Consider the following 16,173-nt stretch of genomic DNA (forward strand, 5'->3'; position numbering starts at 1 on the left):
ATTTCGAGGGTAATCTTCAGAGACGTACATTTATAAAGGCAATTAAGAAATATCCTGCCTAAAGGCAAGCAAGTAGCTATACAGTTTGATTATTCTTCCAGGGAGAAGAGAAGACTGGTTGAAAAGCGGAAGATCCAAGCTGTCTTGCAAAGGACTGGACTGTCAGGAAACAACATGGGAAGAACATGGAATTTTGGCCCCTCCCTCCAAGGTCAAAAGCTGCAACATTCAATTATAAAAATACTCTTCAGCTAAATGGATATCCTAGATACACCTCATTTTTCAATCAAACTATCCTAATTTTTACTATAAATTTTAGTGATTTAGAGGCATTTAGCTATTAAGTCAGGGAGGAGACCACAAGACAGAGCGGCTCCTTTCACTGGCTCTGCTGCCACGACTGCCAGAAGAAAAGCCACTTGCTTCCCTTTAGATGGGATGCATTAGTTTGCAATATTAACAAACAATATCTTGAGGGAAATCCTGAATGAATAATGCACTGTTAATCCTTTCTAGACTGAACAGGTCAATCTCCACATACAACTGAAATGATATTCCATTCACCAGCTGTTTTTTAAAGATAACTTGAGACAATACAAAACCATGTGGAGATATCAACTCAGATCCAGCTGGACAGTTGGGTTTGAATCCTGTTAGCATGGATGCATCTAATCAAAATTCCAACCTAAACTGCTTGCGGTTTATCAAGACCTCCTGTTCTTGGTCTCTATTTACATAAACTAACATTCCTTTGAATAATAAAAGGCTAGATATAGATCATGCCAACGTGACTCTGTATTAGACAAGATGCCCCAGAGTTTGTCACCTGTTCTCTTAACCAATTTTCCAGAAAACCCACAATGAATTGCTATTACCATTCCTCTTGAAACTATGGGATAGACACTTCATAATTAAAATAGAATTTAATGCCTAAAACACTACATTTTAGAAATGAGATAGTCTAGAACATAATTTCTTATTTTGGACTCAATTTTCCCCAAGTGAGAGTCAACAAGCTTCCTTTTCCCATTAGAGCATCTTTAAAAGTGATAAATTTCCTCATTACACATTGTAGAAGGAAATCTTAACAGACATAAAAGGAATAGAGAATATTTCTGACACCAAGTGACCCCAAGTGCTGAAGGCAAAGGAAGTTTGTGAGAAGCAATGATGAAGGCTATATAACAAACCTGTTGCCACTCGGATATTGTACTACAATGTCATGATCCTCATCAATGCCACAAACTGTTCCAGTTGTTGTTAAAGTTTCAAACATGCCATCAGTCCACCCTCCGTGACCATGCTGCAATGACTGCACAATTTCCAAGTCAAGGTCGATGTTTACAAGGTCACCTATTTGCAGCCCACCAGGGTTTCTGTTACCATTTTGCTCACCTGAAATGGAATACAAAAAAAAAAAAAAAAAAAACAAACGTTTACATGACCACACTAACTTTCCAGGCAATTTAAAGAACAAAAGTTAATTTTTGAGACTCACAGAATTGTTGAGGTTGGAAAAGACCTTTAAGATTATTAAGTCCAACCATCAACCTAGCACCACTGTCAGGTTCACCATTAAACCATGTTCCAAGTCCTATATCCACACATTTTATGAACACTTCCAGGGATAGTGACTCCACACCAATGTCTCTGTAACTGCAGTGGCCAACAGGGAAAAAAACCTCTTAACCTCTGGCTATGCCATTGTGTGTTTCTTATTGACTTTTCAAGGCAAATAGCAACGACACTGGCAAATGCTACACTATGAGCTCTAAGTGGGATTGTAACAGCTATCATATGGTGCTACACATCTAGACACCTAAAAGCTCTGATAATTTTGAGAGAGTCATACACAGAGTGCCACTCAAGAGACTGAAAGATAAGCAGAAGGTCCACAGAAAGTTTTGAATTGGGACAGTACCTGAACAAGGAAAAAGCACTCACTAAACAAGTATGTCCAAAATGACCAATAGTGACAATTTTTAACTTTCTGAGGAAGTGACAACATAAAAAAAATCCTACAAATTTGAAATTAAAACATTCTCCCTGGACAATGCTTGCTTTCAAAAGATGTCTCACGGCAAAAATTCATTAGCTGGAGGGAAATGGCATACATTCATACATATCAAGCTGTGTTAACTAATGAGAGAACACACTTGCAGACCCCCTCACGGCCAGAACCAGAAGATGGTATCTGGTGCCATCCATGGAACAGCAGAAGAGACAATGGCAGAAGTCACATAAATTGAGTTCAATGGCAACATCAGTGGCAAAGGACTAGCTGAGCAGAGTTTCTTTAGTAATATTGTTGTCTCCAAGAGGAGTTTGCTTGCTTTGGCTCTTCCAAGCAAGAGGTAATAAGGAAGAAAGGATCCTTGTATGTAACAATAAGCAAGTACAAACAAAAAGCCTGACATATAAAGACAAAAACATTATTTAGAGGGAGACTGATTCCAGAGCCTGAAGTCCACACCAGACTAGCTGCACCACTAAAAGTCTCCAGAGGACAGAATGCAAAGAAAAGTATTATAGAATCACAGAATCATTAGGATTAGAAGGGACCCTAAGATTATCTAGTTCCAACCCTCCCATCATGAGCAGGGACACCTTTCTGGAGAAGAAACTGCTGAGAAAAAAAAAAACCACAGCCATGAAAAAATGCTTATGTTCAATAACTTCAAATTCTATGACCACGACTGACTTCTTTGTATCCTGGAAGAGAATACTCCTTGACAGTAGGTGGAAAGGTACACCTTCGCCTTCACAGCAAAACACACAACATGGAAAACAGTCCCTTCTGCAGAGGACAAAGTCAAAGTATAATTCTTCAGAAAAGCTATTGATACAGAACTCTTAGATAAAAACCTTAGACAGCAAACATCCCAGTGACAGCCCTGATGACTCAGGGGAGCCTAAGAAGGGAAGAGATATAACACAGCAAATAATTACTGAAGCATTATTTAGAGGAATTGATTTCTAGAGGTCACACAGTCTGATATCCCACACAAAGCTGAACTAACAACCAGCTGAGAACAGCTGTAGATTTGCTTTTCTGACTCCTGAAAGTTCTCAAGGACTGAAGTTCCACAACTTGCCCAAGTAACTTTTTCCAGTGGTGCAATACAGAGCTGTAATTGTAAAAGGAAAAATTCTTGGATACCTGAGTCACTTAAGGTGGCCTTAAGGCTACAACCATTTGGTTTTATGCCATTTGCCACCACTGACATTTCAGTGCCATTATTTCCAATCCCCTTTCAAGCAGGCATAGGTGGTGAGTCCATTACCTCTTAACCTCCTTCTTAGCAGATTCAAGAAGCCCAGCTCCTTCTCCTAGCAATTCATGCACTCTCAGTCTCTTAACCACTTTAGCAGGACACCATTAGATTCCCTATGTTTTCAAAAAATGGGAGAGGAGGGAAGAGGAGATGGGCAGATGACGACACAAACAGGACATGGAATTCTAGACACAGCTTCATCACCACTGAGAAAAGGAGGATAGCAACTTTTCTTATTCTGTTACCCACCAAACTCCTAATATAGCTCACTATGAAATTTGCCTTATTTGCAATGACAGCGTACTCCTGTCTCATTCAATTTCGTATTCAGTGCAACACCCAGGTCGTCCTCAGCAAGGCTCCTCACTCAGGCCTTCTCACTTCCCAGACTGGGAATTACAGGTACACAGGCTTATTTCAACCAGAGTGCAAAAATGCACTTCTGATTGAACTCCATTCACTAAACTCTTCACTTCCTCAAGGCTCTTGGGAATAAAGTTCTACTCAACCACATCCCTCTGTCAGCCTGCTATCACCTGCAAATCATCTGGAATTGTATTCTATCTCATCAAGGTCACCAATGTCATATTGAACAAAATCAATTTCCGGTATTTTGCTCCAAATACATATGACTCCATATTAATTAGGTCCCTTCTGGAGTATTAGTTGCACTCTACTTCAAATACCATAAAGTTTCAAAAATAACTTCCTAGTTTTTAATGCAAACATACATTTAAAATCCCAGCCTGAATGTATCTGTGAACTACATTTAGAAAACTAATAAAAGATGTTATAACAAAGAGTAAGACTGAGAAGATGGAGCATCATGTGCCAAGAAGGATGAACTGAGTTCACTGTCATCCATTAAGAGAAACTTAATATAGTGGAAGAGAAGAATTTAACAAAGAATAATCTGCTATCTTTAGTGATTAATATTCATGCATACAAATACAGTGCCACCCTAAAAGTAAGTTTGAATAAGGACCTAAGGTTACCTCCACAATTGTCGCGTGTGGGAGTAGAGGGTTTAAACAAACTTCATTAAAAAGCCCTGCCGTTGAGTCACAAGGTGCAGAAAGGACTCCCTTGCTTTCTAAATCCCTTCTCAGAGAGGAGTCTAGGTGCGGTTGAATCCAATCTTAGCTTCGGATTATGTCAACGGTTTAAATTTAAGTGATTATAGAGGTGTGATTGAACAACTTCTGTCCTGCAGGTTTTAATGATTGGCGAAACGAGAATATTTATATAAAATAAATATTTTATTATTACAAATGATCAGACAAAAGATCTTAATCAGAACTATTTACTACACAATATAAATGCTAAAAATCTCTTAGTAGAGTATTATATAGCATAAAGTAGTATAGCACCTGCAACAAAGCAATTATTGAAGCAGTTATATTAAAGCAGGCAAAAAGAAGTAATTATTAAGTGGAGATTTGATGTAACTCATCCATACCAATGCTCGTGGGGAGATCGCTTTCTTTCTCTACCTGGAGGAGTATCCTTGGGGGGCATCCCCGGCCTAAGGGAGGAATCTCCACGAATACATCCCAAGGAGGGTTATGTCAGAAGAACCTGACTGCACAAAAGGGGACTTTATATTTTTTTAATATAAAGTGATTGATTGCTAATCACACAGTTCCAGGCCAGCTATCAGCTTATCTGTCAAATCAGACTTCAAAAAGCAGGTGTGTATTCAAAGTCTGGTGAACCAGGATGGTTTTAGTATAATTAACACCAATACAACACCCTGGCTCCAGCAGTTCCTCTTGCATGATAGCTTGATTGGATTTTAGGTCTTATTAGGGTGAGTCTGTCCTTCCACAACAATAAAGAACCAGTGAGGCCTTATTACTACTTTTCTATTTTTAATCACATCAGAGTAAAAGGACAAAATTAATTTTAAGTACAGAAGCAAGATACAAAGATCAAAGTGCCGTGCTTTTTACTGTCAAGCAGACGAATTGTTGGAAAGTAAATAGCTAAGCAACACCTTGGACAACTGGTGATTTTTCTAAACAAAACAGACCTTTACTGTTTTCTGCTTTTCACCAATGCTGCCAATAAAAAAATAGTGTTTGCTGGTCATACTTCAAGTACTCGTGCAAGGAATTAGATTAAGACATGTAAACAGAGAATTATCATCACTTCAGTAATAATTAATTATACATTAATAATTAATCTTCAACTTACCTAACACAGGACAATGGTCTCTGTAGAAAGAGCCTCCTTTTGCATCTTGGACACATTTCAGGTCAGACTGTGGAGAGAGATTGAGACAACCTTAGTCCTCACTGACTGAGTCTCCAGGCTAACACAAGTCAACAAAACTAGAACTGAAATACATTTAATTAAGAAAGGCTGAAAATTTTGTGTACAAAAACCATGTCCCATGAATTTGTTACGGATGCACACAATCTCAAATACTTTCCAATCTATCAGCCTTGACATTCTCAAGACTTAAATAATCTTTACCAATATAAAAGGCTATAAAGGATGAGACATTTTTAACTCAAAGGCAGACAATAAAATAACACAAAGCTCCTTTGCATTGTTCTATAAAGTTATCTTTCCTTTTAAAAAGAATTCTGTCAACACAAGGAAGGAAACAAAAAAATAAATAAATCAAATATGTGCAGTCAGTACTCAAGAGTATAGCCTTTCCTGTACTGATCATTTAATGTTTGCCAGTGCTGTCCATTCTTCCCAACATTTTTTGACAGATCCATGCTTAACTTGAAGAAAACTTGGCACCCAAATTCTACAAAATGAAAAACTTCCAATTAAGAATACACAGAATACAAGGGTATTATTTAAAATAAACCAAAACCCCCACTATGTTGAGCTAAACATGATCTTTTTAAAGAGAAAAGTTTTAAAGCTCATTCTCCAAAAAGACTGCTTCATATTATCTGAGAAAAAGAAGTTTCAAGTGCAATAACCAACTCCTATTCATAAAGCCAGAGGAGTTTCTATTATTCTCTTTCCTTTAGGTCTTTTCCCTGTGTAACTCTTAAATCCAAATGACTACCATTTGCTATTGTTCCCTATATAACAATTTTCACTAAACAAAGGGCATTTTTTTGCACGATAAGTTGAGAAGGAGATAGGAAACTGTTCGCAAAATGTGTCAGAATATTCTACGGGATGGGGGAGGAAGTAGAGAACAGGTGGTGGTAATGAAATAATTAACCAGAACTAAGCAAATACTTGAACAATTCTTTTTCCCATGCCCCAGATTTATTGACAGACTGCCCTCCTGCAAAAGGATTAAGATGAAATCTCTGAAGTCTTCCAAATCATCAAGGCACTGATGAGCACAAGACTACCCTTGGTGACTGTTAACTGTTAAGCAGCCAGAACCAATACAAAATTCAATGTATGTCCTGATCTACAAAGAATGAACTGCCACTTTGGAAAAATTGTGAAAACAGCCAGATGAAAAGAATGAGATTTAGCCACTCTTCAAATCCCCTGAGAAACCAGAGAAAGAGCTTGCTCAGCCCAGCACAGAAGGCCTGCGACAAGATGCTGCCACCCGGTGGGCAGGTGCCGGGTTTAACTCAGTCGCAGACAAAGGGGCTGCGCTGACCATCCCAGATGGCAAGTTCATTCATTTCCCAGAACGGACAGGGATTGAATGTGCCTGAGAGCACTGGGTGTCACCCACTGAATACAAACCCTCCGTGTCAGGCAACAACCAGCTGTCTATGAAGGAGACGAGCAGGGTACACATGCAAGAGCTGCTTTCACATTCTTCAGAGCACTAATAATAGAGCACAGAGGGTTCTCCTCCCTGCCAGGCAAAATCAGGGTGAAAGACCGCTTGAGTTACAGTAAGTGTTAATACACTGAGCAGGCTGATGGCTAAAAGCTAGCAGAAGAAACAAAATGTCCATTAAAAGGCTTATTACTATCTTGCAGCAGATATTATTAGGAAGCAGGTTAACGGATCTTAAATCTTATAGGAAAAAAAACAAGCCCAGAAATCTACACACCTGCACTCATATTTTACCCTGCCTTTACTGTGCCCCGTGCACAGTTTATTTCTGGAGTATAATAATATACTTAGTTTTTCAAATAAGTGGTAGCTTGGTGTTCAACCTCAGCTTCACATCTGTCTTCCTTTCACTTACATGATGTAGTCAATGTTATATTGCAAAGGAGTAAAACAAGAGTCTGATCTAAGTATTGCAAAAAAGGGAACATGTATTTTTCTTTGTTTACATAAGCCTTCACCAAAAAACGGAGGACCCAAAACACACAGAAAGATGAGGCTCTGACAGAGATTACGCAGTACAAAACTAACTTATATACTGTATATACAGAGAGTTCCTTCAGCACCTTGGTAAACAGCATTAGTAAGAAAAGTAATAACAACATGATAAAGGCCTGCAAACATCTTTAAAAAGACAACCAAATCCAAACAAGATTATGGAGTTTTAAGACAGTAAACTGTACTTAGTTGTACAGTACCACAAAAGCTGGGTAAGCAACTACAATTTTCCTTCTAGAACTCAGCTACTACATTTATCAGAAAAGGAAAACAAGCTTTCTCCTGTTCAAGTAGTTTAAGTAAAAAATCAGAGGTGGTGGTAAGCTCCTGGTCATCCTACCCTGGGGACTGCATGGCAAGAGGCCCCCCTAGTGCAGATGGAGCAAAAGCACATCCAGAGCCTGGACACATCAGGCTTTGCATGTCAGAGAACCCCACTGGGATTTCTACAAGTGATATGAGTCTTCCTGAGCCTTCTAAATGAACTGTAATAGCAGATTATTTGGAGATGAGACATGCAAGTGCAAAAGGGAATGTACTAAAACAACGGAGTGCTAAAATATAAGTTTTAGACTCACAGGGACATCACCAAAAAACGTAACCACTATGAGGCTGGGCTTAATGTAAATACATGGTAGAGATGAACAAACCAGCTTTCCTATAATAACTTGCTGGAGAAATCATTCAATGAATCCTAAATAGGATTCTTACAAGAAACAGAAAAATAAACTACAGATTTTGTGGAATTTGTGTACAGTTACAGAGGGAAGCCCCAGTTAAGCAGGAAATCATTATAATAAGAACTCAAGGAACAGCATGGGAGCCATACACCGTACAGCAGGACCTGCAGGTCAGTAGTAAGAGCTGATGCACATGAGCAATGGGTAATAATTGGTTTTGCCTACAGCAGAGAACTTTGGTCTTCCAGCACCTACGTTCCAACTTGCTGAAAATCTGCACTCCAGCACTATGTGACTGGATCACAGAGAGACCATGACCTGCTCAATTAAATGGGAAATACAGAAAATATAACAGTTAACTTGGACTTACCATCAAATTATACCGATGAAAAAAACTAACAGCAATTTCATATTCATAAAAACTTCAGAGAATGAAAAAATGTACATTACAGCACTGTCAACAGTGCTGACAGATGGTGTAATAGCACCATCATCCCTGACCTTGAAGAGAAAAACGATGCTGAAGGACAGCTGACTCCTGGAATAACTATTAAGTTATTCCAATCAATACAGATGGCCATCTATCAAAGACAGGGAGGGGGACTACAAACTTGATAAGAAAACTAGGTGTGCTGAAAAGAAAGAGAGGAATGTTTGATCTAGATGCGCTGATATAGCATCTAACACCAGCAGCATATATCAGGAGAGAAATTAATACCGATCTTACAGATACTCCAGCAAGAATGGTGACACAGCTGCAGGTGTTTGAGGTAGCAAACCCTTACACCCAGTAAAGGTCACTTTAAGTCTTTACATTCACAACAGCTTTTGGCAAGGGAATCAGTCCTTAGGAGGCAAATGGAGAAAGCCCAGTGCATGCTCCTTTGTCACCAGATTAAGGCAAAAAGGGACTGGATAAATCCATAAGTTTCAGCAAAAAGTTTGTAAGACATGCTGTATTTCAGATTTAATGAACTCAAATCATTCTCAGTTTCAAGAAGCTGAGGAAAGTGAAGCAATGAAAGGAGAAAGTAGAAAATGATAGATGGTGACTGAAATGACAAGGAGGTGTGAGCTACAGAAACAATAACATCAGTTTCTTATAGAGGAAATCAGACCTCAGATAAATCCTGAGTGAGTAGTCTATAACCTTGTACTATATAAATAGAAATACTTATATATATGTATATATAAATATACATGTTATATAAAAATATACATATTTAAACCTTATAAAAACTTTGCATGTGTAACTTTTTTTTTAAAGGAAGATACAGTCCTCCTCGTTAGTAAATACTATATATAAAAACAGAAAAGGATCAGTAAATAAATTTCTGCTTAATGGAAATATTTTTCTCCATAACTCAGAGAGATGAAAAACCTGACTTGGTTGAGACTACAGGAGAATAAATACACAAGGTATACATAAATGTATCCTTCTCTGAATTCCAAAACAACTGACCACTTAGCTTTTTTTATTGACACCTAATTTACATCACATGTAATAAAAAACACCTGCTGCATGCATTAAGGTGGCCAAAAATTCATGATTTTGTGTTTTAAAACAATTTTGTTCAGCACCTAGTTGCAACAGAAGGACACTAAACTAGTAAAATAATGAAAATCCTTGTTGCCCCTTCCTAAATGCCTCATTTTCAATGTAGTGGGGACGAGACAAAAAACTAGAGAGCTGAAGATTTGACTGACACTACAGATCTGACAGCTGTAACTGCAGCAGAAAGCATATTTCTATTATTTTATAACACTCACTCACAATGTTTAGTATACCAAGTCACTTACTTTATTTTTAAAAAGTGTTAACAAGTAATTCTTAAAATCCTCTGGAGTAATTTCGAAGATTAATTTTTTATGGGTAACCCAAATAAAAGCTGATGAACAGACATTAGGTATCAATTACACAGGGACAAGGAATCTTCTCAATTTCCCTCATGCACTCAACTATTTTGGAATTCATGGAAAAGAGTAGACCAACACAGATGGCTTACAGATCACTGTGATGATGGATGATAACCACAGTTGCTTCTTTCAGAGGATACATAGATGAAAGCATGATCCTCCATAATGAGAAACAAGAAGGGGAGGTTAATCACAGAAATAAAGGGAAGTGGTACAGGGCAAAGAAATTCGGTAGCATAAAACTGATTCCTAAATGAAATTGATTTAGGGCATTCCTGCTGATGGAACTATTTTCCACTGAAAACCAATGGAAGTTACCAGCTTTACATTCTCAGCTGTGTGATATGAAGAAATAAAACCTAGACACAAGCCCAAAAAGCTGCATCACAATCTTCCCATTAACTCTGCAATTTTTATGATGCAAAAGGCTACATTCACATATATCGAAAGCAGGTAACATGGTTAACAGCTCGGTTTGGCTCTAGATTCTGAATACATATAGATAAGAAATGTGAGTAGTGTCACTAACCATATTACCAAACCACACTTTTTTTTTTTTACTAAGGATGTATCAAACGTCATTCGACCTAACAGCATCATGAACACAGATTTCAATTTGGGAATTTGTGGCCTGCGGCAGCTGAGACTCCCAGATTTAAATGCCAGACTTCACAAAAAAAAAAGATACACCTCTCTCAACCACTTCATATGTAAGCACAGCAACAACAAACTCAAACTCCAAGTATCTGACCAGAAATAAATGCAAGTTTTCAGCCAGCACCTGCTGTCCCACCAGCCAATCCTCATATCTCCCAAGGCAGGCTAGATAGATTAATTTTGAGGACCAGATGCAGCCTGTCAGCTATCAAACAAGAACCCTGACTTACAATAACGAGCTGTGTTTCTTTAATCAGCTCCATTAGCATGAGTCAAGTGTTATTCATTGGCAAGTTGGGGTCTCTTCCCAGCTGTATTTACATGGGCACACACTCTTGAGTATTGTTGATTCGACATTCTCTGGACCTTTTTAACCAATTTCCAAGTACCAAAACAAGTTTGCCCCAACTTTATGTGAACTTCCTGACAGCTTGTTAGTCAGCTTTACATAATAGCACATAAATAGGAGTAAATAATCATAATGAATTGTACACTTAGCAAGTTATTAATCAGTTATAAAATTTAGGATTACATTCAAATGACTTTGTCACAGACATCCAAGAATCCATTCTGTCTGAAGTGAAATTTGCATTTGATAAAAGTATCAGATATAAAATTATTGTAGGAATGGATTACAGTCATGTAAGCAGTACATAAAAAGCCTTAAATTATCCCTTTTGTACATATGTATATTTTTTTATATATTATCCTAAATATACTGTGTATAGATGTCGTTTCACACACACTTTAACAAGCTTTTTTTGTTAACTGAATGACCAAATATTTCTTTTTCTACAAAACTTGTGTGAAGGGTTACCCTTATCCCTTCAAATTTACAGTTTCAGTACTTAATTAAGTATTCTAGAAATAATTTACACTACCGCATGTGGCAAAAGTTTGGAAACAGAACACAGTCGATTTACAAATAACAAATATATTTTTTATTATGGGAATAACTATTTCAAAACAGAATATAACTTATGTCAAATGTATTTTTTTCCTGAGGCGAGAAGGAATCTTCAATGATTCCACAGCACTTCTACTATGCAGTCCACAAATTTTAACACTGTAATATAGAAGCCATAACAACAAAAACAAAACAAAACCAAAAAAAAAAACCCAAAAGAAAACCAACCCCACCAAAACAAAACACAAACCCAGAAAAATCAGCTGATTTTTATCTCATTCCATGTAGATTTTGTAACTGTGTTACTTTTCCATATATTACAAACAAATATAGGAGGAAAGATATCAAATATTGATTTAATGTTATACTACAGAATACTACATACAACTTTAAATTACCTTTTGCCAGTATATAAGGTATTTTCTTTAGAACTCCTGGGCACCATGAAGCACATAATTCAATACTGATTTATATTTTATCCTTACCATCTTCATGCATCAGAAAAGCTGATCTGCACTAAATACATTTATGCTTTTAAACATGACACTAAAATACATATTTACTGCAAAAGTGGTATTTATTTTCTTTTTAATTATAAAAATAAACATAAGTGAGGCTATAAGGCCAAATAGTTTACATTCAAAAAAGTAACTAGTCATTGTTTAACATTTTATTACTGTTACACATCTGACAAGATGACACTTCAATGTTAAGTTAACATGGTCTTTCTCTGCACTATCAAACAAATATGCAGAGAAAATGCTAATTAAGACGTTATAAGCAGTTGATAATCGAAGTAACCTTTCCTTGACCCACATTAGGATAAGAAAACCCAGCAACAGACGGTACTTAGGCTAGAGTCTGACCCATTTCTTCCCTAGAGCTGGAGAAGTAGCTGGAGAAGCTTCAGAATGAAACAGAAAAATGTAATGCCAAAGTAAATAAAGTTGTAATTTAATTCAACACCTTTCCACCGAAAAAAGAAAATTGCTCTCAATAGGATTTCAAGTGTTGACAGTAATTCAAAAATTGTAAATTTTGCAGTAGTCACACCAAAATTTGAGGTCAACTGAAGAATTCAGGAGTTGAACAATCAATTTTACAAACATTTCATAACTACATTTGTTCTTCTTTTCTGAATTTTAATTTAAGCACAATAGTAACACAGTAAGATAAATACGTATGCGATGCAAACATTTACTATGGTTGAAACCAGCTCCTAACTTGTAGTTATTCACGTTTTATAAATTCCCAGATCAGACTTTCTTACTAATACATATGCATGACTCTTACAGCTGGATTCACAATGACCTGACTAACAGCATGCAAACTGACAAGGCATATTACAAAAGCAGGACCATAAAGCACAACAAGTTATTCTTACTGCCCTTCCCCCACCGAGCATCTTACCCTTTGTGCTCTTTTACACTTACCATGCCCTCAAAGCCGACTCTGTAAAGGTTTTTAGCACCATTGTCCCAGAGAACATATGCTGCACTATGTGGACTCGACGCGCTCCAATCTTGGATTTCAGTTACCTATTCAGTTTGAAAAACAAGAAAACTGTTTCTAGAACAAAGACTTAGAAGCACAATCTGAACTTAAAACCTTGTTAATCTCTTCAAAATAATTCAGGATATAGCAGTTTTACTGAATTTGATATAATTTATTCTAAAGCTGTTTTCTGTTTGATACAAGTCTTCCCCAGGTATCTCAATAAGAGAGCAGACTGAATATATGCTTTATAGGCCTATTTTTCTTTTTGTAAATTTGGTAGGTAATCTAATCACATAAGCAGAGAACAAAATCTGAACTGTAAAAAATATTATAAGGCTGTGATATGTTCGTACCAGAAGTAGCATTTCACTATGAAAACCGGGATGAAAACCATTTTAATTGCTTCAATTTGTCTGGTTTAACCTGCATTAGCCTGGTAGCTGCGCACTATGTTAGGAGACAAAGTTTTATTTCCAGAGCCAACATGTTTAGCAACAGTACAAAAGAAGAAGAGTGAAAATGTCTTTCCCTGACATTTCTGAAATCATGAGGCCATGCACCAAATTCTGACAACACTACCATTATTAAAAAAAATAAAATATCAGTTTCCAGAATATGCCTTCATTCTTATTTGTATTTATTTAAAAGCTGTTTCTACTATCTATCACATACTTTTCCTTGTTAAAAATATTTATATATATTTATACATATTTTCAGCTTGCAAATAATCCCTCTAATACAAGTTCGGTACATAAAGAAGAACATGCAGGCTAAGACTCTTACTTTGCAAGGTTTCAGATATTTCAAAGTATCTTGACACAAGAAGGGGTAAATAATCAAGATGAAAAAAGCTGCATCTAAATAACCCTTGCTTTAAGAGATTTAAACTTATTATTTCTTTTCAATAAAATTCAAAATGAAATCTCCAAAAGTCCTAAAGCTTCCCTAAATTTCTAAGATATAGGTAAGCTAAACAACAATATAAAATGAGCTAAACATAATATCTAGGAACTTTTCACTTTTTTAAATGCTGCTTAAGTGTACTAAAAATAAATTCAACCAAAAAAACCCCAAAAACCAGTTCACCAAGATATAAGGGCATCCAATTCTTAAATGTGGTGATAAAAGTACAGTATATTTTACACTGCCTGTTGTATGTTCATACTTACAACAAACCTTGATTAGTTCTCAAGGTAAATGGAAGTTGTAAAAGGAAAATACGCAAAAGTTTCAATTAGGAATTTACCATTCCATACCATTTTCAATAAATCCAAATATTCTTACTACAGAACTACATCAAAAGTGTTCATATACTGTCCTAAGCCAGGAATCTAATATCCAGATCCAACACTTGAGAAGTTTTTAATTTTAAACTGGAAAAGTCCCTATAATTATTAGATGAAAAACAAAAATCCCAGGTGCCAGCACTGAAAACCAAGAGCAAGAGATAGACAAACTGCTGGTCCATGAGCAATAAGACTACAGAATGCAGTGATGACCAGAAAGGGCTACTCTTTACAGCTCTTTTTTCATACCAGCTCTCTAATAATGCTGAAATATGCTCAAGACCTAATGTTTTTACAAGTCAGTCTTAAAAGACCACCATGAGAAAAATTTAGTCATTAAAAAAATTTTGTGCTGGTATCATAACAATGTGAATTTAAATGTAAAAGAACTGTTATGGTATACACACCCTCCTCTTTCTAAATGCTTGAGCATTACAGGATAAGATTTAAAAATGTCCAGCAAATTAAAATAGTAACTTTTATGATGATGTTTTTACTTTACAATTAGAAAGGTCGCTGAAGCCATTACACGAGCTTGCAAAGGTGCATCTTATTAAAACCAGTTTTATTTTTACCTTTCCTCTACGCCCGTTGCCACCATCTTGATCTTCCCATTGCCAGTCAACTCCTCGTACTACCCTGGCACCTGCAAAGATTCCTCTTGCTGTAATTTTCTTTGATTTACGTCGAGACTCCAACAATACCCTGAAGTTATTAAAAGAAGAACCCACAAATGTCAAGATAATAAAGAAAGTTCAAAACAAATCTTTGGAGATAGGAAGGACAGCATTTTGAAAGTAAGTAACTCCAAAATAAAACAAAAAATAACCCCACTCCTGCAGATTTCAGTGCATGAATCACATCCATTCAATTCTCAACTTCAACAGCAGCACACAAGACACAAAACATGATCTTCCAAGATCTGATTTATTCTATGTTTATAATTAGTTTTTAATTCTAATAGCAATTTCTTCTCCAGACTTCCTACTACCAGCAATCACCTTGTAAACATATATATAGATCTGTACTGTTATTATTAAAATCATTAAGAAACATGCAGAGTCATATAAACACACTTCTGTTTCTCTTAGATGCACCCTAGGCCAATGCTTCTGTCCCACAATTGCCCTGCCACTTTTATTCAAAATTATGCTATTAAGACCTGTATCTCTTTTCCCTCCTTGTCTTAGTTTATTTTCTACATGCTTTTCATAGCATCTTTTAGCAAATTTAAGTCAATATATCACCATCCATTTTTTCAGTCATATTATGTGATTTTTCTAAAGCAAACTTCTTTCTTCCTTTTCACCAGAACTGAAGCAGATAAACTCAAACAGAACAGTTCATGAGTATTTAACTAGAAATAATAGAAACAAAGAGACAAACATTTTCCTGCCTTTTCTGTCACCTCAAAAGCCGCCACTTTTCATGCAACAAGACTTCTTACTTCATGACAGGAAAATGTTGCCAGACAAAAGTATTTTTCAGCAGACATTCAGATTGTTTCCTGACCACTTCAGGAAGTCTCTCAGCTGCCTGCTGAACTTTTAACATCCAGCAGATGGCACAAAGGGAAAAAGTTAAATTGTTCCAATGAATGCAAAGAGCACACAAAAACGTTGGCCATTTTTTTCCTAAGTAAAATAAGAGTTATCAAAAACACAAAGAAATCTTG

At 36.5% G+C, this 16,173-nt stretch overlaps 1 protein-coding gene across 4 annotated transcripts in view; it reads right to left on the bottom strand.

Annotated features, from left to right (window-relative positions):
• The window catches only part of MIB1 (mindbomb E3 ubiquitin protein ligase 1), an 81,346-nt gene that overhangs the window by 54,310 nt on the left and 10,863 nt on the right, over positions 1–16,173 (bottom strand). For all 4 annotated transcript variants that reach the window (XM_027675332.1, XM_027675323.1, XM_027675315.1 and 1 more), the window contains exons 3-6: positions 15,074–15,203; positions 13,149–13,253; positions 5,472–5,538; positions 1,191–1,395 (exon numbers count right to left, since the gene is read on the bottom strand). In XM_027675332.1, the coding sequence (XP_027531133.1) occupies positions 1,191–1,395; positions 5,472–5,538; positions 13,149–13,253; positions 15,074–15,203 (507 nt within the window). The remainder of the gene's footprint in view (positions 1–1,190; positions 1,396–5,471; positions 5,539–13,148; positions 13,254–15,073; positions 15,204–16,173) is intronic.

Source organism: Neopelma chrysocephalum, unplaced genomic scaffold (genome assembly GCF_003984885.1).
Source record: "Neopelma chrysocephalum unplaced genomic scaffold, ASM398488v2 Primary Assembly neopelma1_22, whole genome shotgun sequence".
NCBI lineage: Eukaryota > Metazoa > Chordata > Aves > Passeriformes > Pipridae > Neopelma > Neopelma chrysocephalum.